The 22,697-nt window shown below is 46.3% G+C and overlaps 1 protein-coding gene across 1 annotated transcript in view; it reads right to left on the bottom strand.

The window, feature by feature from the left end:
• Positions 1-5,632: 5,632 nt before the first annotated feature.
• Positions 5,633-22,697, bottom strand: part of LOC131572785 (plexin-A4) — a 421,465-nt gene continuing 404,400 nt past the window's right edge. Inside the window, exons 31-32 of the mRNA XM_058826142.1 lie at positions 12,880-13,030; positions 5,633-12,158 (exon numbers count right to left, since the gene is read on the bottom strand). Coding sequence (XP_058682125.1) covers positions 12,063-12,158; positions 12,880-13,030 — 247 coding nt within the window. The 3' untranslated portion in view covers positions 5,633-12,062. The remainder of the gene's footprint in view (positions 12,159-12,879; positions 13,031-22,697) is intronic.

Raw genomic sequence — 22,697 nt, 5'->3', positions numbered from 1 at the left:
CTTTCTGGACTTTGCTTTCCTCTTGGTGAGTTAGTGCTGAAGGTATTTTATGATGCCTCTCAGCTTTAACTTCCAAAGGATTTGCAGTCTGGCTTGTCAGCCATTGAGGGGAATCTTTGGGAAGCATGGATCACCTCTGAAGCCCAGGGTGCCCAAAACACCCCACAAACAGAACAGGTTCAGAATAATTTAGTTTTATCCAACTTACAATGCTGAAATATTCCAGACTGGCTTTCTGCTTGTAAACACCTGCATGTAAATGCCAGCAAAGTCGTAAATGGGTGTCCCCAAGCCCCTCCTTGTCCCCATAACCATCAAAAATAATGCAGTTAAGCAGAAACACCTTGTTTGGCCCAGCTTGAAATGAACCAGGCTATGTTTTCATTGAGGAGGTTTAATGTGGGTTGGATGTTTGCAGTCTGGCTTGTGCCAGGGAATGGGTTGTGGATAAATAGGATTGAGGAGTAGAGTGAGCACTGCTCTCACTCTCCAGGGTGAAGGGAAGGGCATTGGGTGTGAGTGGTCAGCATTGTGGGACACCCACTGCTTTTATGTCTCTACCAAGAAGGGAAAGAAGGAGAAAGGAGATGAAAGTGGGGAAAGTGAGAAGCCCTGGGTGAAGCCTGGAAGCCCCATCCTGTGAAGATCGAAGAACGGCAGGAAGAGGGATGAATTTACAGCCCCAGCTGGCTCCTTGCATTTGTCCTCCTGCAGACAAACAGCTCCCCTTTGAATTATGGGGCTGTAATTCTGCTTGGGGACGGTGCACGGGAAGAGGGGGGGAGGCTGTGAGAGCTGTTTGGTGGTTTGTGACCTCCCCAGAAGCCCTTGATGGAATTCCAGCCCCATAACTCACAGCTGCCTCTTCTGGATCCAATTCACCGGAGGTCTCTGATGTGGAAGTTGAGCTGGAGTTCGGAGCTGTGCCTTGCCCCTGCTGGGGAGTTAATCAGATTGCCTTTGCTAATGCAAAGCAGGGCAGCTTTATGAGCCGGTTTCCCGGGATTCTGGCTGGGCTGGGGCGCTGGGAAAGCACAGAGCAAACTTGGGTGCCGTTAATGTAATTGGATCTGTGTCTGCACTTCTTCTTTCGGAGTCATTCATCACCAAGAAAGAGCACAGGGCCAGAGGCATGGCATGGCCCCTGGGGTGACCCTGATGAGCCCTGGAGATTTTCCATTTGGCTCCTCCCAAGGGCTGAAAGCTGCCTGCAGGTTTGTCCCAAACTGCAGATGAGCAAGACCCAGCTCAGGGCCACCAGTCCCAGTCCAGGACATGAGATCTGGCTCAATTCCACACCTGTGGTCCTGGTCCATAACATTCCAGAGAAAAACAGGTCTTGATGGTACCTCAGGGTCTCTATTTTGGCACCCCAGTGCTCCTCCAGCAAAAGTTCATCCAACTCAACAGGAAACCTTGTCCAGGACTAACTTGATGCCAGCCAGTGGTGTTTGAGACAAAGCTGGGATGTCCTGGGATATAGCACTTGTTCCACTGGTTCCACAGATTTCCCTCTGCCATCCTCTCTCTGCCCCCAAATTTTGTGTTTCAAAACTTAAATCCAACTTCAGACCATTTTTTAGGGCTCATTCTCTTCCCCACACCAGCCCCAAACAAGTAAACACCACATGCTCAGTCAGAGCAGACCAAATTTTTAAAGCACCTCCTTTTCCAACATTTTTTTACCAATACCTCCTGACCTAGCAGACCTTTTCCCAGTATTTTTTTGGTCTAGCTCTGTATGTTTGGCCCTGTGAAGCCAAATATCTTAGAGCTTATGGGGCAGAGAGAGCCAAACTGGATGAATTTTTACCCATGAAGGGAAAAAAATCCACGATAGGTGCTCATCCCAAGCTGTGCCTGTCCATTCTCTGGGGGAAAACAGTCCAAATTAACATCAAAACATCACAGAAAATTCAACAGAGCCTGGTACTCCACGTTGGCCTTCTTTTATTTACAAGCACAGATGCATCCAGGAAAAACATGATGCCTGCTGGTGTTCTCTGCTTGTCATGTTCCTGCCCACAACATGTTTGTGTGTTGTGAGCTGTGTGCTGACCTGCCTGCCTGTGTTGTAGGAACCAGGGCTGCATCCCATATGGCAAACTGAAGGAAAGCTGGCCTGTGCAGAAGTCTTGGCACCGTGTTTGGTTTGGGGAGTTAAAAGGCCAGTGAGTACATTCCCCATTAGAATTTATGAGAAGACAGGAAATTCAAAGGGGTAAATAATAACAATAATAATAATAATTAATATTAATAAAACAATTATTCCTCTCTGTTATTTTTTTTTCCTTGAATGTCTTAGCTGAAGGCAAAAGACCAAATTGATTCCTGCTTTCCTCCCAAATGCTTGCTGGGTTGTGGGAACACACAGCACACGGCAGAGAAGTTCAGGGCTCTGCTGTCTGTATAATAAGAGAGTTTTCCTAAAACAATTACAGCAAAAAAAGTCAAGGAAGAGCCACAGCTGGGATTCATCCCACCTGGCTTTGGAAAGGCACAGTGCAGTCCTCTGCAGCTGGGTGAGCTCCTCCCTGGAGCCAGCCAGAGGAAACTGCATTTCCCTGTGTCAGTCACTGTCCTGTTTGAGCCAGCAGGGCTGTAATGGGCTGCTGTGGATCCTGGAAGGGCTCGGTTTTCACTGGTGGCTGCACAGAGAGACAGGAAAAGCCCCACAGGAGAAAACACCCAAGGCTACTCAGAAAACTCAGCAGAAGAGGTGAATTTGTAGAAATCCTGCTCTGATTTACCTGATCCAGTGGGAGGTGTCCCTGCCCATGGCAGGGGGTTGGAACTGGATCATCTTTAAGGTTCCTTCCAACCCAAACCATTCTGTGATTTTATTAATAAAACCTCCTTGATCCCAGGGTCATTTTCTTGCCACTCAATAAGCTGGAACACCTTGGTGCTGAAGCTGGCAGGTCTTTGCAGGGCAAGGCACTCAGAATTCTGGTCCCTACCCCGTCACCCCCTTGGTGAGGTGCACCTGGGGCTGAGCACAGCAAAGGGATCCCTTGGACAGGAGATATCCAGTGGGCACGAGAGAGCTGATGCTGCAGTTATTCCCTGCTGAACCAGGACATCCCCAGGAGGGGAAACAGTGAGGGAACATCTTAATGCAATCCAGGCAGCTGAACATGGGAAACAGGAAATAGCAAAGGCAAATGGAATCCTCCCCAGGGTGCTGGAAATGCTCCTGCTCAGCTGACATCTGGGATTATTTTGGGAAGCTGAGCTGCAGAGGAGCTCCCAGCTTTTACCTGGGAGATAAAGACCATCTCTGAGCTTTGCAGGGCCTTTTCCCCTGCCAGGTTTCTGTGGGACACTGGAGGATATTATTTACACAGGGATGCCACAGAACTGAAGCAAATGCTCACCATTTCCTCAGTGGAGGAGCTGGAAGAAGGCAAGGACTGAGGCACAGGAAAGGGCTGTGATTTCTCATGGACCACAAAAGCTTTGAAAATGCCTCTTTCCTGTGGCTTGTGGGAGGGAGAATCCAGCATGGACAGAGAAACACAAAGTGACTTTAGGGAAAGGATGTGGCACTTGGGGACACGGGTTAGTGGTGGCTTGGCTGTGCTGGGCTAACAATTGAATTTGGTGATCTTGGAGTCTTTTTCCAACTTTAACGAGGGGAAGGTGGCTCCTGCCTGCTTTGTAAATCCCTGCTTGGCCTGGAATATCCAGTTTAGCTCATCTGGGAGCTGGACAGAGGCATTCCAGAGGCTGGAACTGAGGGAAGAGGCTGCTGCCTCCAGTCTCTGTCACACATGTGTGACCACAGCCAAGGTCCCAGGGAGGATCAGAGTGATGCCCTGTCCTGCTGCAGACACATCCATGTCAGAGATTTTCCTCCTCCCTCCTGCTCTTTCAGCTTGCATTAAATCCACTGGAAACTCTCTGCTGAGCAGAGCCCACACATGTAATCCCCCCAAAACAAACATTTTCCAGCTGACAACAGGGAGTTACCACAAGCCTGGGGTCTGCTTGCTTGGCTGTGCTCAGTAATTGCAGCTCCATTCAATACTTGGAAGGGTGTTTTTGTGGGAATAGTTGGTGTTTTCTTGTTTCCCAGTCTTGGCATGGAAGACAAGTGGAAACTGGTCCAGGATGTATCAACAGGGTCACTCACAATATTCATCCCAACCATGCCCTGCCCTATGGATTCTTCCAAATCTGTCACACAGCTGTGAGCAGTCCCAGAAACAGTGACTGGGTGGGTTGGGATTGGTGCTGGGCTGCAGAGAGCTTTCCTTCTGAGATTCCAGGCAATCCATTTCACCTCTTTGTGCCTCAGGTTCCTCCCCACCTTTTCCTTTTCCTGTCTGCTCTTGCTGACATGGAAGCTGTTATTCCTACAGAGGCATTCTCACTCTTGTTGTGCAGTTTCTGGCAGAGACACAGCCTAAAACTACTCTGGTGGAAGTGTAAATACAACCACTTTGTCTGAAAGGAAGGTTTTAGTGAGATATTTTAGTTTAGGTTTAAACAATGCCCTGAAAAACAAAACACTTCACAACTTTTTATTTAGAGGTGGTTTTGGGTTTTACCCTAAACACACTGATAATTCAGAAGAGCCAAAACCTAAAGCTCTTCCTTGCACACAAAAATTGCTAGCATCAATTCCCAAACTCACCCTGCTGGCCTGAGGGGTCTGCTGGGGGATGCTTGTGTGGGTGACACTGCTGGGACTGGCTGAGCTGCTGGTGGGATGTGATGGCAGAGTGATTTGAGCCCCAGCCTCTTCCTCTGTGTCCCAAGGAGCAGCTGGACAATGAGATGTCTCATTTCCACGGCTGGATGTGGTCAGTTACAGGTGAACATATGCTGCTCCTCTACAGGGACCCAGACATTGCTGAGCAGTACCAGGCTGAAGCTGCCAGAGCTGCATTCATTCCTTTCCCTCTGAAATCCATTCTCTCCCTTCCTTTTCATGATCTCCATGGAGCTGAGACTGTAGAAAGCTGTTTGCATTCCACGAGCCTCATACATGGCTCCTTTAGTAGCATCCCTGAATTCATAAGCTTGTCAACCTATTTTTTTTTTTTTTATTTTTAATAGAGCTGATGACACCCCAAAAGCAAATGGAAAGGAATAACCTGTCTGGATCCCACCTCTGCAAGAAAAAAAGCAAAACAAACCAAAAAATGTCTTTTTGTGTGACAGGGAAAGGAAAGGAGAGATGAAAACAAAGGGAAGGAGGAAGGGGAAGGGGAAGGGGAAGGGGAAGGGGAAGGGGAAAGGAAAGGAAAGGAAAGGAAAGGAAAGGAAAGGAAAGGAAAGGAAAGGAAAGGAAAGGAAAGGAAAGGAAAGGAAAGGAAAGGAAAGGAAAGGAAAGGAAAGGAAAGGAAAGGAAAGGAAAGGAAAGGAAAGGAAAGGAAGCTACAGAATGTGTGGATATGGGGACACGGTTTAGTGATGGACATGGCAGTGTTGGGTCAACAGCAGGACTTAATGATCTTTAGGGTTTTTTCCAGCTTTTCCTTGACTTCAGTTCCCTCCCTCTGGCTCCATTTGACACAGAAAGTAGCAATCACAGCCTGGGGCATTTTTATTTCTTTATTTTTTTTTTAATAAACTTTATTCTATATTACAAATAGTTGTTTGTTTTTTTTTTTTCTTTTTTGTTCTGGACTGCAAAATAGGAATGCCTTATATTTACATACACAGGTATACAATTAATTATAACAAAGGTACAGAAGCTTTGCCTTTACCAAGTAACAACGGGATTCCAATTTAAATAGTATAGATTTTATTTCTTTATTTTTTAACTAGGATCAGTTCAAAAGAAAATCAAACCAACAACAACAACAACCTAAGAAAAAAGGATCCCAACCTCCTTTCTAATGCTGTCTTGACATCTCTTTGAGGCTGTTAGTAACACTGTGGTGAAAGGAAATGTCTTTCCATTGATTTTAAGTTGGAAGCTTTAGCAAAACAGAGAATGAGACTTCTGGGCTCACATATATGTCCAAGACACAGGGGCAGACACAAGGAAGGGCCTCTCTTGTGACCTTAAATAATCCAGTTGCCTCTCAATTCCTTGGGGAAAACACTGGGAGCATTTAGCTAGCACCTAATCTCTCTGCTTCCTTACCCCAGCCTGGGCTGGAAAGTGGAATTTCTCCAGGGAATGGAGAAAGAGCAGCATAGAAAGTTTAAATAACACCAAGTTTCTCTTAAGATACTTCAGAAAGGACTTCAAGCTTGGACATGTGCCTTGGTTTCTCCAACTGGCTCTTGTGCCTCAGTCTATCTGAAAGAGAACAGCAATTTCTCCACTGGGGAATGCCAGACCACACCAGTAAGAGAAAGGAATGCTGAAAAGAGCCTGAATGTCCTGGTTTTCCCTCTGTTTTCCACACCCAAGTTTGCTTTACTGAGCTTCCCTGCACACTGCTCTCTGCTGCGAGCGTCTTTGAGGTGATCTGTTTCCAAGCAGAAAGAATTTCTTGAGGTAAACTCTCCATTTTTAGAACAGAAGATTAAAAAATAAAAACAAAAAAACAACCAAACAAAACCAACCAAACAATGAACAAACAACAATAACGACAGAAATCAAACACGAGACAGGTTGGTTAGACTAAGCAGCTTTATAACTTCAGTGGGGTTTTTGGTGGGTTTATTTTTCCAAGTGTAAATTCTGTTTGTTTTATTTGTTTTTTTACTTTTTTTGACATCTTTCTACATTTTTTTATTTTTTTTTGCTGTTAGCCTGTGTCCCTTTGGGTACTTCTCCAAGTGTAGAGAACTGAGCCATCCCAAATAAAGCACTGTTGACAAGCTCTGTTTTCAAAGCATTCTCCACAAAATAGTCACTCCCAGTAAGACAACACTATTTTTTTTTGGAGAAAGGGGCGCTGCACAGTCACAGAGGTGAGGGAAAACTGCAGGATTCCATGGACCAAACACTACCCTGAAATGGGAGCTACACCAGGTGCAAAGCAGGAAAATTCAGGCTGGGAATGGGCAGGAGGTTGAAGTTCACACCATGATGTTGAGGTTCACGTGTTTCAACAATTTCTTGCTCCACAGCACACCAGGTTTGGATGGGAAGAGTTAGGACATCCCAAAACCTCCACCTGCCCTGGAGGACAACTCTCACTACTTATCAAATGTACAGAGCAAATTGTCCTGGAATCACTGATGCTGTGTGGTCACCCAGGGAAGCTGTGGCTGTCCCTGGATCCCTGGAAGTGTCCAAGGCCAGGCTGGATGGGGCTTGGAGCACCCTGGGGTAGTGGGAGGTGTCCCTGCCCATGGCAGGGGGTTGGAAAGAGATGATCTTTAAGGTCCCTTCCAACCCAAATCGTTCTGTGATTCCATGATTCTGAGCATCCTTTGTGCAGACACAAACGATGGTCCCACTTAGCAGAGCTCTGGGACTAAGTCATTCCTGTTTCAAATCTTCCTTTGGAAGAGTCTCCCACATAGCAGTGTCTGTTCCCAAAGCACTTTGCTAAAGCCTTGGGGAAGGACAGATCTACATTTCATGTTTTGACTTAGTTCTGAACAATTGTCCTCATTTTGGCTATTGTGTGCTTGGATTTTTACCTCACAGGCATCCCAGACTCCAGGAAACTCAGAGGGGAAGGCTTCAACAGCAAAGCTGACCACTGACTGGGCTCTTCAAATTTGATCTATCAGTTTTCAACAGCATTATTAAAAATAATGACACTTATCTGGTTTGCTTGGTCTCATTCCCTTCGTGGCAAACATTTTCCTGTAAGTGAATGCACAAGATTGGGAAACTTTGGTAATCACTTTTCAATCAAAGCAATTACCAAACAAAATTCTGCTGGTAAATCTTCATGACCCAATCAATTTAATGGTCTTCAGTGTCAAAGATTCAAGATAAAACAACTGCAGTGGTAACACTACAGGGATGAAAAGTGGCACAGCTCTCCTATCTACTGGAGCAAGGTTGGTGTGTGCTGGGTTGGACCAAACCTTTGGATATGTTCAGGACAGGATGAAGAGTGGGAAGAGAAGGACTGAGGCATGTTTTAACATTCAGGCTGTGATTTTAGAGTTCTTTTCCAACCCAAGTGAATCTGTGGTTCTACACTAGGAGAGGAAGGTGACCTCGGGTGGCTGAATTTCTCCTTGATGGTTCTCCTGCGCTGTCTGTTGGAGAGCGAACAATCTCCACCACCTCATTCCGGACACACACAAACTTCCCCACACCGGTGTTCACTGGAAGGCTCAGCCTGCACCAGCACACGGTGTGATGGATCAGGTCCCAGATCCCTGTCACTGACAGCTGAGTCCCACTCATGAGGACATGAGGTGTTTGCAGAGGAGCTGTCCACCCTTTGCTCCTCTAACCCAGCAGCAAAGCCCCAGTCCAAACCCTGCAGTGAAGAAATAATCTTGAGTCTCTCCACAGAACCTCAGAGAGTCCTCAAGAGTTCCCTTTCCCCTGTTTCTGATGGTGCTGCAGGTGTCAGCATTAATTTTTTGATTGCAGTGCTTGAGAAACGCCCATAAAGATCAGCCTATCATCTGGAATATTCTGGATATTAGGAGCCTGTCCATGGGCTTCTAGGAACTTTGGCTCCAGCTCTCTCCATGGGGCTTGAAAAACAGTGTGGGACACTACCTATTCATCAGGAATTTTTGGTCAAGTGTGGAAAGGGAGGTGGGGGAAAAGAAATCAAGGGAAAAGAAAACATCCGTGTTGTAGTAGGGCTCATTCTTCTGCTTGTGTCTTTGTTTTTAGTTGTATTTTACATGCACTTAAAAAATAGCTCAACAGGTGAGGCTGGGAAGAAAGATGCCAAGACTTCTCATAGACTGGGGGATTCTGGGACACTGGTTGGAAATGGGAAGGGCACTGAAGGGGACAGGGGAGGAAGCCCACGCATTTACATCACAATTCTGGCACATTTTCCAAGCAAAAAAGCAAATCCAGCTCAAACACCAAAATAAAGAGAAACAGAAAGACAAAAAAAAATAAAGAGGAGATGAAAGAGAAGCAAAACGCAGATTTTCTTTCAAATCCTGGGCATGGGGGAAAGAAGAGGGTGGAGAGAAAGCAGAAATGCCTAAATGGGAAGTTGGAAAGGGTTAAGACACCAATCTCCTGGTGCTTCCCATTTCCCCTAAGTGTTTCATTCTCAGTGTCTCTGAGGTGTTCAAGTTTTTCTCGAAAAATATATATATATATAATATACAGATGAAAAACTCCGTACCAGCAAGAAGAAATAAAATACCAACCATGGAAAACAACCATAACAAACCAAAAACACAGCCCTGAAAACATCAAAAAGAAACAGGGTGAGTCTCAGATTTCCCCTGTGGTGTTCCTCTGACTTCAGTAACAGTGCAGGATCACACCCAGTTCATTTTGATACTTTTTTTTTTTATGTTAAACAGCTTCTTCTTCCTCTCATGTGCGCATGTCCAGGCAGGATCGCCCATCACTCATAACCACTTCCCTCCAAGCCAGCTCTTTGTCCTTAGACTCCTACCATCCAGCTGTGAGTACAAGGCATGACAATAGAGTCCATATTTATCTTTTTGTGGCACTTTGTTTGTCAAAACCTTTGGTTTCTTCCTTTTTTTTTTTTTTAATTTTTCCCTTTTTTTTAAATTTTTTTTTTTTTTTAAATTTACGTACTTATAAAAAATACTGTGTTTGTGTTGTTTGTTGTCATTTTCTTACCACTGGCTCTGGTGGGACTTCCCACTTTCACAGCCATAATCAATGGATCTGGAACATGCGCCGACGTTACTAAGATGGGTCAACAAAACCATGGCAGAACCAACCAAACCCAAACCATCCCCAATGCGCAGGCCTCTCAAAACTGCTGAGATGTCCATAAGGTGCATGATGAGTCCATCAGCTCAGCAATCCAACAGAAAGCAAGCAGAACCAAAGAAAAAAAGGAAGGAACGCACACGCGCACACAGATACACACGCACACGCACGAAATAATCGGAATTGTAATCAAGAGAGAAATGTCTGGGGGTTTAAAACCAAGACGTGTCCCTAAGTTTGCTGTTTCAACGTGAATCTGGTGATTTTCTCCCCACAGACACGTCCAGTTTTGGACTGCTGTTCTTTGAGTGGTTTTGGACTCGCCTACGTGTGTATCTGCTTGGCTGAAGGAAACCCTCCCGCTGACTGACTCCTGCTTGCACCAAATCCCCCCTCACACACGCTCAGGATCTGTCACTCCCAAGAGGTTCTGGTTTGATAGCAAGGGACAGGAATAAACCCAAACCAACTCGCTCTGTAATCAATTTACACACCCTGCCTGCACCCCTTCCTCCCTTCAGGTGCAAAGCAGATCCAGGCTGAGGCTCCGAGGATGGGGTGAGGTGGATGTGGGCTGATTCTTCAGCCACTCCTCCGTCTGCCAGGGAGCTCTGCTCGTGTCTGGGGAGATGAATGCTGACCCAGCTCTTGCCTCCCTGGTGTACAAAGAAGGTTCTCCACTCCCCAGGAGTCTCTAATCATGGTGTTATCTGGGCTGGCAGCCGTGCGAATGGAACAGCTGAAGGCAGAAGAGATGCAGGAGCTCACTCCCCTTTGGTTGGCCATGAAACAAGTTGAGATGTTCTGGAGAAGCTGAGCAGAGGATGGGACAGGGAGGGTGATCCCCCACAATTGTCCCACGGTAACAGTGATCCCTGAAGGGATAAGAAGTGCAAAGAGAGATAAAATCCTTCCCAGGCAGCAATTGTGCCTTCAGCAAGGCCTGTTGGTTCCAGAAGTGGAGAAGAGGAAAGGACAGGAGTTGGCACCAAAAGGCAGATGGGCTCACAGCAGTTCAGAGACCTCCAGAAGACAGGCAGTTCGGCTGGGGGGATCTAGGTAGAATTTTTTTGCAGTGTTTCATTTGGATTTCCTCCAAGATTTCCTTCCAAAATGTGTGGTGACATTTCCTCATAGGAGTGGCTTGGAAGGAAGGCTTTACCATCAGCCCCGTGCACCACCTCTCTTCACAGCAAGCATTTCACTAACCCTCTGATATTCCACTGTGGGAAAACAACAGCTGTGTTCCAGTCGAGGAAACAAAATGGAAAGAACAGCTTAAAAAAAATAAAATTAAAAAAACCCTTCTGGTTCTTCTTTCGAGGCTGAGCTCCTTGCCTGGAACAAACCGAGGCCTGTGGCTCCTGCTTTCCAAGCCGAGGTGGGAACGAGGGGGATGATGCTGTGTTGTCCACTGCCAGGAGGAGCAGAACCACCACCACGGATGGATGCCACCGAGCAGAGAGAGCGCTTTGCTGCAGGGCTACGACCAACAGGACACGACGGGAAAGATGGAGGGGGACACGCGGCTCTTGGAAAAATAAGAAGAACCATATGAAACACGTGGGCAGGGGAGCGCCGGTCTCCTCGTCCCCTCTTGACCCTTTCCCTGCCCCAGGAGAGCAGCTGATTGCCCGGGCAGGATGAGCCACAGCGGTCCTGCTCTGGACGGAGCTGTGGCATTTCTCAGGGAGCCTCGAGGCTCCTCTCCCAGTGGGTCACTATCAAGAGACAGAACTGCAGCGGCTCTGCAGGAGAGGAGCTGGGTTGGCTCTGCCCTCCAGGAGCCCTGCAGGCAGGCTGCCTTCCCCTCGGGGACACTTGAGTAATACTGAGTTCGTTTCCATGTCCGCTCCAGAGGCTACAGCCCTCGGAGGGCAGTTAAAGCAGCATGACAGAAGTTTCCTCCCAGTTTCACCTCTGCAGAGCGAGGACGTGATGCTGGGGGAGGGTTGGTGGGGTTTTTGAGTGTGTTCAATAGTTTCTCTCTAGGGCAAAAGGCAGAGGGGAAGCTGTGAAAAGGAGAGCTCCATCCGAATGTCTTCACGACCCCAGAGCCAAGATTCCTCTGCAGTCTTTTCTTTGAACCCCGGGGCTCTGTCGCTTTGTCCATAGATTTGGGAAGAGAAGGGAAAGAGAGAAAGAGAGAGAGGGGGAGAGAGGGAGAGAGAGAGAGGAGCGCTGTTCGGGTGACTCTGCTTACAGCCCATCAAAACTTGCACTTGGTAAAGATGATGATCTTGAGTGAGGCACGACTTGGTTTATCCCTCCCAGGGTGTCCCTGGCAGGACAGTTCTCAGCTGTCTATGCTCATGAGGGTTATGACTTGTTCAAGTTTGTAGGCTAGTTTCTGTTTCCCAGCCTGGTCGTCTTGATCGAGGGCTCCGAGAATCTGGAAAAGGAGAGAGGAAGAAGTGATAGGAATTTCTGTTTCTTTCCCCAAAATGACTGAGCCCAGCATCTTAGAGCAGCAGAGAAGGGTTAGCTTTCTCTAAAGCAGGTCCCAGCCTTAGCTTAGATCACTCAAGGTAGGTCAGTCAGCCAGGAGGGAATTAGGCAGGAAGTTTGGATTTGATCTGACTCAGTGCAGACCTCTGGATCGCAACCAATGAAATGGATTCTTATCTTGGAGATCAGTTATTTATTTATGAGCTTTATCCATCACCTGGCCATGCCACTTGAGATGCCCTAAGGTGTCTCACATGGCCTTCAATACATAGAACCATGTTGGACACCTTAAAGTCAGTGCTGGACCATTTTGGGGTGTTTTAGGGGGATCTGGAATGACATTGGGCACAGTCCTTAAGCAACTTTTGGCCACCTTGGGTGTAAAGCTCAGGTAGGGCTCCTCTGGAGTGAGTTAACATCTGACCATCACCTACTTCAAATCCAGCTGAGCCTGATTGAACAAGAGAGACAAAAATAACAGGGATCCAGAAAGGAGTTCTGAGGAGACCCAAAATCCCAGACCTCCCCTTTCCAAGCCCCAGGCCTTGTTTCTCATTCCTTAAATCCTTCACCCTCCCAGCCAGGATGCAGACAGGTATCAGTGACACACCCTGGGCATGGGTGGGCTGTCCCCTGTCCCCCCAGAGGTGCCCTCAGGCTCTTACCTCCTCGCTGTACTTGCCCACGTAGGAGTAGATCTCGGAGAGCGCGCTCATGGTGTTGAACTCGTTCATGTGCATGCGGGACTGCTCAGCCAGGTAAGCGTTCATGTCCTGGTCGCTGATTGCTGGCATCTTGCCGATGTCTGAGTAGTACCTGAGGGCCACAAACACAGGTCTTTCTTGAGGGGAGGAGCAGGAGCTCAAGAAGTGAAATCCATAAACAAAAAGGAGCCAAAAATCACACTTAGTGTTGGGCTTTTCTGGTTCCTCAGTGAAATACCTGCTCATGCTCTTCTTTTACAGCAAGAAAGGCGACCTAGCCCAAGTGGAAATGGCTGAGCACTAATCCTGAGCACCGTGTGTTGTATTCACCCCAATCTGAGAATGAAGCCCCGGGGAGTATCCTGTAAACTTTCCCTGTGCCATCAATAGGAGCTGGATTGAAGCTGGATCACCTTGTCGGACATTCAGAGGCTTACAGCCCTGCCTCTCTTCCCAGAGAGACCTCACTGCCCACTGAGAGCTCAGGACTTCACTCCCATGCACAGAAAAACCCCAAATATTTGTATTTTTCCCATGCACAGAAAAACCCCAAATATTTGTATTTTTCCTTGCACCATTCTCTCCACTACAGCTGCCCCCATTGCTAACATCACCCACCTTCCCCACACAATCCAGTCTATCCCAACAACTCTCCTGCTCAGCATCTCCTTTTTTGCCCCATATTTTAAGCTGGACTGATATTTGTGGCAACAGACTTCAAGTCCAGCCTGAGTGGGAAAAACCTGCTTTTCCTAGGAGTCAACAGCATTCCCCTGGAGCTCAGGAGGACTGGGGGGTGATCCATAGGATCTGGATCCCCCAGAACCATTGCCCAGCAGGCATCATCTGCAGAGTGATGTCTCTTTAAGGAAGTTGCTATTTTTGATGTCCTTCCTCCCCTGGGTAAGGCAGGTCTTGGAGGACAAGGTTTGCAGAAGGTAATCAGTCACTGTCACTCGCAGCTGTGCTCTGCTGTCAACTGGTTAATTAGACGCCATCATTTACATTTTTAATTTCTGCAATTTGACATTTTGTGCACAAGGAAAAAAAAAAAAAAAAGAAGAAGAGAAAAAAAAAAAAGCCCATAGCTGCAGCAATCCACAATTTTATAATTAGGAGGCAGAGGGGACAGGGAGCCAAAAGAGCTGACAGGTGTCCTGTAAACAGCGTGGAGACACCTGCTGAGATGGAGGCTGTTTGCCACTGCGGAGAAATTGGACACTGAAGTGCTGTGTGATGAGGATCCTTGAGGTGGATGAGTGGGAAAATACTCCGTGACAGAGCAGGACGGGCAGCTGCTGGAGTGTCCTGTGGAAGACAGAGCAGTGCAAGAGCATGGGGGGAAACCCTTCCACACCAGGAGGCTCCAGTCGTGCTCAGACTGGTTTTGTGTCCTTCAGTCCCACCCTGATTTACTGCAATGGGTCACTCTCTGTTGATATCCTGGTTTTGCTGGTGGCATGTTGATGTAATCCATGAGAGAGGGAGGCATAGGAGACAGAGATCCTTCTTGCCTGACATTTTCCAAAGCAAAACTCTGTTTCACCATAAAAACTCGTGCAAATCTCATTAATTTTACTGCAACTTCCAGCAGGCACAAAAACATCTCTCTCCCTGGAGTCCTGGCATTTTGTCTTCTGGGCTTAGGACCAGCCAGAAATCTTAGTCTAACTCAGTCCCATTGATTTGCAGAAAGACTCTAAAACTGTAGTGATTTTAGAGTAGGTATGCTTTATTGGCAGGCTCGGGCACACGGGGGATTGCTCTTTTGAAAACCTGCTCAAAAATTACTGCCCTCACATTTTTTATTTATCTTTTAAAGCATTATCTATGTATAGGATTGCACAAATTATTTTATGCATATTTATTTTTTGGTTTTTAATTTATTTTTTATTTTTGCCTCATATGTTAATCAGTTCTATGCTTTTCTGGGCAGGTGCAGTTTACTCTGGTGGTTGCAGGGTGGTTGTTAGAGGATGAAGGCTCAAACTTTTTTGCATTAAACTTTTCGCTTTTTTGTTTTGCATGTGTGCTGTCGTTCTTTGGTAACTGTCTAAACTATTGGATTACTTCTATCTATCCAGTTTAGGAGTCTGAGGGCCCCACTTATTTAGGTCTTCTGCATTTTTGGCCTTTTATATTTAGGTTATTTCTTCTTATACAAGAGGACAAGAAGCTCACGTTCTTGCGAGCGCTGTAGAGGTTTACATGGGGATGGTAAAAGGTTACAGACAGTATCTGATTTCTGTTGAGTTTAATACATTCTAAAAGGCAAAAATATATATTCAGGTTAACTATTTACTTAATTAATTAAATTTTAAACTCTCTAACTTCCTGTCTCACCATGGTCTAACTGTTTCTCCTTCTTAGTGCTCCAGTGAAAAGTGGTGTGGGTTTGTTTTTCTTTACGCTCTGCCTGGCCCTCCGTCCCCGAGTGGACCTGGACAGTTGTCTGTGAGTAAAGTGAGCATCTGGAAATCCCAGGAGGCCCTGTCCTGCAGAACTGCCCCCAGGAGAAGATGCTGAGCTTGAAGAATAAATATTTCTTAGACCTTTGTTACTCCCAGAAAAAAAAAAAAAAACAGGTCTTGGCATCACCTGCTGGAGAAGATCAGATCTGTGCTGCACAAGGGATCTGTGCTGCATCAGGAATTGGTGGCATCCATAACATGGCTGAGAAAACAAGGAATCTTATGGTCAAAAAGCAAGGAATCTTATGGCCAAAAAGCAAGGTGTGCCTTGGCACTGGAAAAAAAAGAGTCCATGTGCACATTTCACATAATTGTGAAAAATAGGCTGCAAAGAAAGGAAATGCATTGATTTATGGTGCCTGAAAAGAGAGCAGCTCCTCATGAATGTGGGATAGGCACCCTCCAGATGGGTGAAATGAGAAGAGAAGGGGGCTCATCACAGCAAAAAATAAATGGGGTCAGCGGAGGAAATCAGAGGTGCCAATCTGGCTCTGACAAGCAGTTAAAATTCTCCTTTTCCTCTCTGGCTGAGCTGTCACCAAGTGGTGGCAGGATAGTGGGTGTAGGGACAGGGTGCTCCCAAAAACTGGAGCACAGACACACTTATCAACTCCTTCTCCAAGTTTGTCCTGCTTCCTTTCCACCTGGTAGCAACAGACCCTTGAATTTGTGACTCACAGGGGTTTGAAAGCTCCCCATCCCTCTCCAGCCCTGCAGAGATCATTCCCCAGCAGCACAACACTCCCATGACTCATCCAAGCAAGGAAAAGCAGCAGGAAATGTTCCCTGGAGCCCAGGATGGGATGCACAGATCTGAGTTTGAAGAATCAGAGTTTCAGGGCTCTGGCCATGACAGACTCCCAGGATGTGATCTCAGTGTTCTGGGGCCAAGGGCCATCACCCACCAAAGTATCCTGGTCTCCTGCAGACTCAATTCCCTGGCATCACACACCTAAACAGTCATTTCCCACTAAACCAAGGTATTTTTGTGGCAATTCCCTGGCATCACACACCTAAATAGTCATTTCCCACTAAACCAAGGTATTTTTGTGGCAAAAATAAAAGAAAAATAAAAGAATAAAATAAAAAAGTAGGGGAAACAAATGTTCCAATACCCCAATCGAGATGAGTGAGAAGACATAATATCCTTCCATCCAAATTCTGCCATGGCCCAGTGACTTATTTATGCAGAAGAGTTTCTAATGAAGCCATCACTGCTCTCTAAAGAAATGATGAATGTGTGTATTAAAGCATCCTAGCAGGAAGATGACAACATCCCTGCTGAGTCTTTATTTGCCTTCGATTCCAGCCCAGATCCTCAGAGGTATTTAGAGCCTCTCTGCCATTTGCATACCCCTAATGCAAAAACCACTGAGAAGCTGTCACCAAACCCCAGAGACCCTTCCATTTCCTCTGCTGGAATTTGCAAGGCTGCCTGTGCTGTTCCCGGCACCCCTGCAGCTGACAGCTCCCACACCAGAGCTGGGCTGGGAGGCAGTGCCAGGGCTGCTCTGGCACCTGTGGAGGGCCACCAGGTCTCACCTGAGACAGGGACAGGTCTTTGATTCACACTTCCACAGCAGGAGGCTGAGAACACAAGACTGAGACAGATTCCCTCCAAATGAGACAAGGTAGCAAAGCAAAGCAGCAAATTTAGCTTAACCTGCCTCCAAAAGCTCAAGAGTGAGAATCCTGAGCAGATTTGCTGCTACTTCTGTACTCCAGCTTTGCTCATCTCCAGTGGATCCTTCCCCAGATGATTCCAGAAGATCCTTAGATGAATATCAAAAGATCCAGCCTAATGTGTCTGAGTTTCCCCATATTCACAGGAGCAGCCTCCATTCTCACCTCAAGGCTCTCCATCCTCTGAAGTGACGACAGGAAATTTGTTCATCAGACTTCATAAGCAGTTAAAATAATGAGGAACTGGGGTAAAGTCATCATTCCAGCACTCCAGCTCAGATGTGAGGATGACTAGGCCATGGGATGTGTCCTCACAGGTATCACGAGCACAGCAGTGCATCCCAGCCTGCCTTGAACTGGAGGCAGAGCCCAGGAGACCACCCATTGCCACTGCTGGATGGAGAAGGATTTGGGATGTGCCAGGACACAGTTGGCACTCTTATACTGAAAAAAATAATTATTCTTGTTCCTTCCAACCTTATCTTTCCCTGGCTTGGTTTAGTTTTGTTTTGTTTCATTTTGTTTTCCCGAGGAAAGCGACACAACAGTGACCTGGGCATACATCACAGTGACCTGGTAATACATTCTGTCCTCTGTTTATCCAGGGATAAATGTTCTTTCCCTCGGTAGATGGGGAAAGGCTCCTTAGCAGAGCTGTTTCACAAGAATGACTGTGCCTGCTGCCGCTCATTAACTCATCAAAAGAGAAGAGAAAAACCACGTTACCAGTGCTTCCTCCTCAGCCCGAAATTTCCCAGCACAGCCCATGGTTTAGGCAGCTTAGCATGGAGCTAATTGCCTTCCAAAAGATCTTTTTGTCATGGCTGTTGTTTGTCGCTGGGATGGGACTGCACTCATTAATAATCATTTTAGCATATGAAAAGCTTGTAACGAATCCATGTGCTGCAGACGGCAGACGCAATTACTGCAATAACATAATTAGGGTTATGCAATAGCCGGCTGTATCCAGACCACTGGAGGAGAGAGAGGTGTGTGAAAGGGATCTGGGGGACTGTTCCAGCAGGGAAGAGCTGGTGGAAAGCTTGGGAACAACCAGCTCTTTTATGGGATGCAGCGAAGCAGTGCAAGGACATGCTGTGAGTCCTTGCACTGACACAGAATGGCAGTTTGAGTTTCCTGGGAAGCGCTGGAATAGATTGCCCAGGGAAATCAGGGATACCCCTGGATCCCTGGAAGTGTCCAAGGCCAGGCTGGACAGGGCTTGGAGCAGCCTGGGATAGTGGAAGGTGTCCCTGCCATGGCAGAGGGCAGAATGAGATGAGTTTCAAGGTGTCTTCCAGCCCAAGCTGTCGAAGGGAACAATTCTGTGTGTGCAAGCCCTAGAAATGACAACGCTTTTATTTTGCCTGTTCATGGCTTTTCCTGTTGCTTCTCCCCTCAGAATAAACAGTGGAGGGTTAATGGGCAGCACTGGCTCAGTGGCTGAAGGGTGAACTGGTGCACAGGTAGTTCCTCTGAGAGAGGAGATCACCTCAGAGCAGAGGATGTGTGGGGCTGCGCCCTCAACACATGGACACATTTTCATCTTGCCAGCTGAAAGCTGCCCTGTGTAAGAACAGCTTTTTACCGTGATGAGAAAACATTGGGATTTTTTATTTTTTATTTTTTTTGAGATGAAAAGTGAAGAAAGACAAGTGAGCAGTCTTCAGATACGCCAAAAGCTGCCCCGGAGAGGGAGGGAATGAGCTGTACCCCCTGCATGGGGATGTCTGAGCTTTAATTACAGCCAGGGAGATTTTGGCTGCCCAGCAGGGAAAACACTGATGGGAAGGACAGGGAAGCACGGGAATGAATTGCCTGAGGACAGCAGAGGCTCTGTTGTTGGAGGCCTTTAAGAATGGGGTAGACAAGCATCTGTCAGGAAGGCTTTAGACAGAGCTGATCCTGCCCTGAGGCAGGAGATGGTCGGGTTGACCTCCCGAGGCCCCTTTCCAGCACTGTTTTTTATTATCTCCACTGACAGCACCCCCTGCCTTGACCTTTGGTATGCTACTTCTTGAGCCTTCTTTCCAGCAGAGAGAGAGGGGGCACAGAAAACTCGTTTTTTAGAGTAGAGCCAGGATTTACACCTGTCATGTGATGTTCTTTTTAAAAGCCCTGAGAGTTTCTCCTTAAAACCTCAATAACTCACAATGTTAGGGTACATGCAGCTTTTTATTGCATTAAACTGGTCCAGTTCGCCTTTCTTTCTAAAGTTAGCTGCAAAGTAGCCAAAAGGCATCACAGGTAGAGATTTCCTAGTGACTTGAGAGCCCTGAAACCCCTGACACACGGGGTAGGTGAAATCCCAAACGGGTACAGGCTGTTTTGTGTACTCCAAACACGCTCTCAAAGCTCTTCCTAACAAGATCTAGACCTCGACATCTGAAGGCTAATGGGATGCAAATCACAGTTGCTTCATGAATCATCAAATCAGAAATGTTTTGGGTTGGAAAGGGCCTTTAAGATCATCCAGTTCTGTCCCTGCCATGGGCAGGGACACCTTCCACCATCCCAGGTTGCTCCAAGCCCTGTCCAGCCTGGCCTGGGACACTTCCAGGGATCCAGGGACAGCCACAGCTTCTCTGGGCACCCTGTGCCGGGGTCTTCCTACCCTCTGAATAAAGAATGTCTTCCAAGCATCTCACCTAAATGTCTGTTTTTCAGTTCAAAATTGTTCCCCCTTATCCTAAAAGTGTCTGTACTTGTAAAGAAAAAGAGTAGATGAGACCCTGGCCTCAGGAGCTGGGTAGCACCAGCTATGTCGGGCAGTATTTGCACCCAGGTTAACACAATAAAACGCAAATGTTATAATTCTGAATCCCACATACCAGATCACTTTAAGCTTCTTTTGATCCTGAACCTGGCAAGCCTGTTTTGAATGGTCCTCATTGGATGACTCTCAAGTTAAGAACACTTGTGATGTCTCCATTGACTTTAAATTTTCTTTGAGGGTCTTTTTTTCAACGCACAATAAGCAGCCAAAAGGAGACCAAGTCCCTGCAGGGTTGAGGAAAAAAAAAAGAGCACCAGATCCTCTCCTTGCACCCCTGCAGGTGTTTTGGGCACCAGTGTGAAATGGAAAAACTCTTTGACTTCTGCTTTTTGTGCTCTGCCCCTTTTCAGTCTCCCACATCCCTGCTTCCGTGCCAGGCTTCAGTAGGGAAACATCATATTGATTGTGATGCAGGCAATTAAATGGTGTTAATGAAGTTCAAACAAGTGTTATCATAAGCTTGGCAGCATGGAGAGAAATGAAAGGTCAGCCACAGCCCTTTGTCATTTTTCAGTGTGGCGTTGAATGCTAATGAGACAGTCCCAATTAGAACAGCCTCCCCTTTGTATTGCTTGGGGATTGCATCAAATGCTCCCAAGTTCTCCAGATTTCCAGGCTCAAAGGGGACATTTGAAGTAAACTTGAAAAGATGCAGATCTGAAGCTGCTCTAATGTAAATTCAGCAGAGCCTATGGAGTTTTACTAACTGAAGTCAGATGAGATTCGGCACCACCGTTGCCATTCTTTCCCTCTTCTTTTTTTTTTTTTTCAGTAGACTCATATAATGATAATTGAAAAGCCTCCACTTTGTTTTAGAACTACAGCCTGGCTCTTCGTGGCTTCAACAAAAGCCAACTAGCCTGTCCCAATTTCCTGGGTTAATTGTGCTGCCTCATCAGGCTTCGTGCTCTGCAGCAGGAAATCCAAGATGTGGCTGCACCGTGACACTTTTTTACCACGCTTCCAACTCTGGGTGTCTCATTTTAACACTGAACCTGTTTTTCCCCAAAAGCCAGAATTTCTCAGCTGGATTGCTTCAGTGGGCAGAATCCACCTCTGCTTCCAATAATGTTATAAAAGGACTATCATAAAATCACAGAATAGTTTGGGTTGGAAGGGACATCTGGAGGTCATCTATTCCAACCCCCCTGCAATGAGCAGGGAACATCTTCAACTAAATTTAAGTGATGCACAATAATCTTTTTGTTGCTGTTGTCAGCAAATCCATTATCTTGAATAATTATAGAAATGGGCACTAAAACAACCAGCCTCTCAAAATGTCATGGAAGATGTCAGTTTCTTATATAGTTTTCCATTAAGTCTCCAGGAAATTGCAAAAATTGGTAAATTTTAAAATTTTTTAGTTAGTCATTGTCACGCATCCAAATTCTGAAGGCAACACTTGACCCATCACAAACAAGTAACTGAAAACATGAGGAAAAAAAGAGAAAATTCTATGCTAAACATGAGCCAAACAAACAGATAAACCAGTGAGGATTCTGAAAGTCTTGCTGTCAAAATCTTTTGGAATCAAATTTCCAGTTGACCACCTTGTGGAGGTAGACCACTGGTGATGCCAGAGGCTGTAACCATTCCCCTCCCAATGCACATTCCCAGGTGGAAAACAAATATTTGAAGGATTGGAGGGAAGTCCTTTCATCCCTGCTTCCTTCTCATGCTCTGAGTTTGTGAGTCCTAAAGGCTCCACACCAAGAAACCAGAGGTTTCAAAAGGATGGCTTGGAGTAACCCAGCTCAACTCCATTCCCAGACATCTAAATCCAGAGTGTTTTAATCCAGAGTGACTCAAGTTGGGTACAAACTACCACTGATTAATTACCCTCTTAGAGTTTCCTCTTCGTCAAATAAATTAATTTGATTTCAGGTTCTTCTGATTTACTCAACCATTTCTTAAACTCCCTTTTTATCTCCTGATTTACTCTTTGAAGAAGTCTAGTGGTCTTGAAGGATGCCATCTCCAGCTGATGCTGACTACAGAAATAGCTCCAACCAGCACCAGAAGCCTTTGGATCTGGATAAACTCCCTCAAAGCACAATCGCAGTACGGAGAGAAAAAATTCATTAGCTCGGGGTAGAACTCAAATTATATTTTATTCATCCCTGATAGGTTTTTTCTTTCATCTCCCACAGCATCCAGGTGCCACTGCCTTGAGTCAGTGGAACTGACACACAAAAATAAAAGCAGGGAAGAAGCTTTAACTGTATTCCAAAACCTGCAGTCTCCCCTTGGGCTTCAGTTCAAGTTGTCAGACATCAGTGCAGATAACAACCCAGCACATGCTGGGGACAGGAATCCAGGGCTGTTTACAAGCAGCAGGAGGTGTTATGTACCTCTTTTGCAAACCCAGTTGTTTGGGAAAACTTCCAAGGAAATGCAGCACCTATTGCTGAAGATCACTGGGCACCATGATTTAGCTCCAAAAAGTTGTAAAGTGAAATCAATACTGGAAAAAAACAGACTGGAAACTGCAGCCTTTTGTTTTTCCAGAGGGGGGAAAAAAAAAAAGGTGTTTGTTGCACAAGGAAATATCCCATTTTCCACTTAAATACCTCAGTTTGTCACTCAAATGTAGCATCTCCCTGGACAAAATCAGCCAGTTTGAGATGGAAAACATTATTTGTCCATGCAAACCACCCAACCACACCAAGTGTTGCTAAAGTCACTAGAGAATGACACCTTTGGGTCACTGTTGGTACAAACTTGATTTCTAAATGGAGCCTCCAACGCTTGCTTCCCGTTATCCAGGTCAATCCAGCAATCAGCCTCAATACATACTAAGAAACTTGGACACGGTACCAAAAGTAGGTCATAATTAAGCAAGGTAGCTC

This window comes from Poecile atricapillus, chromosome Z (assembly GCF_030490865.1).
Source record: "Poecile atricapillus isolate bPoeAtr1 chromosome Z, bPoeAtr1.hap1, whole genome shotgun sequence".
In the NCBI taxonomy this organism is placed as follows: Eukaryota; Metazoa; Chordata; class Aves; order Passeriformes; family Paridae; genus Poecile; species Poecile atricapillus.
The sequence above is the reverse complement of the archived record's forward strand: the minus strand, read 5'-3'. Positions and strand labels throughout refer to the sequence as shown.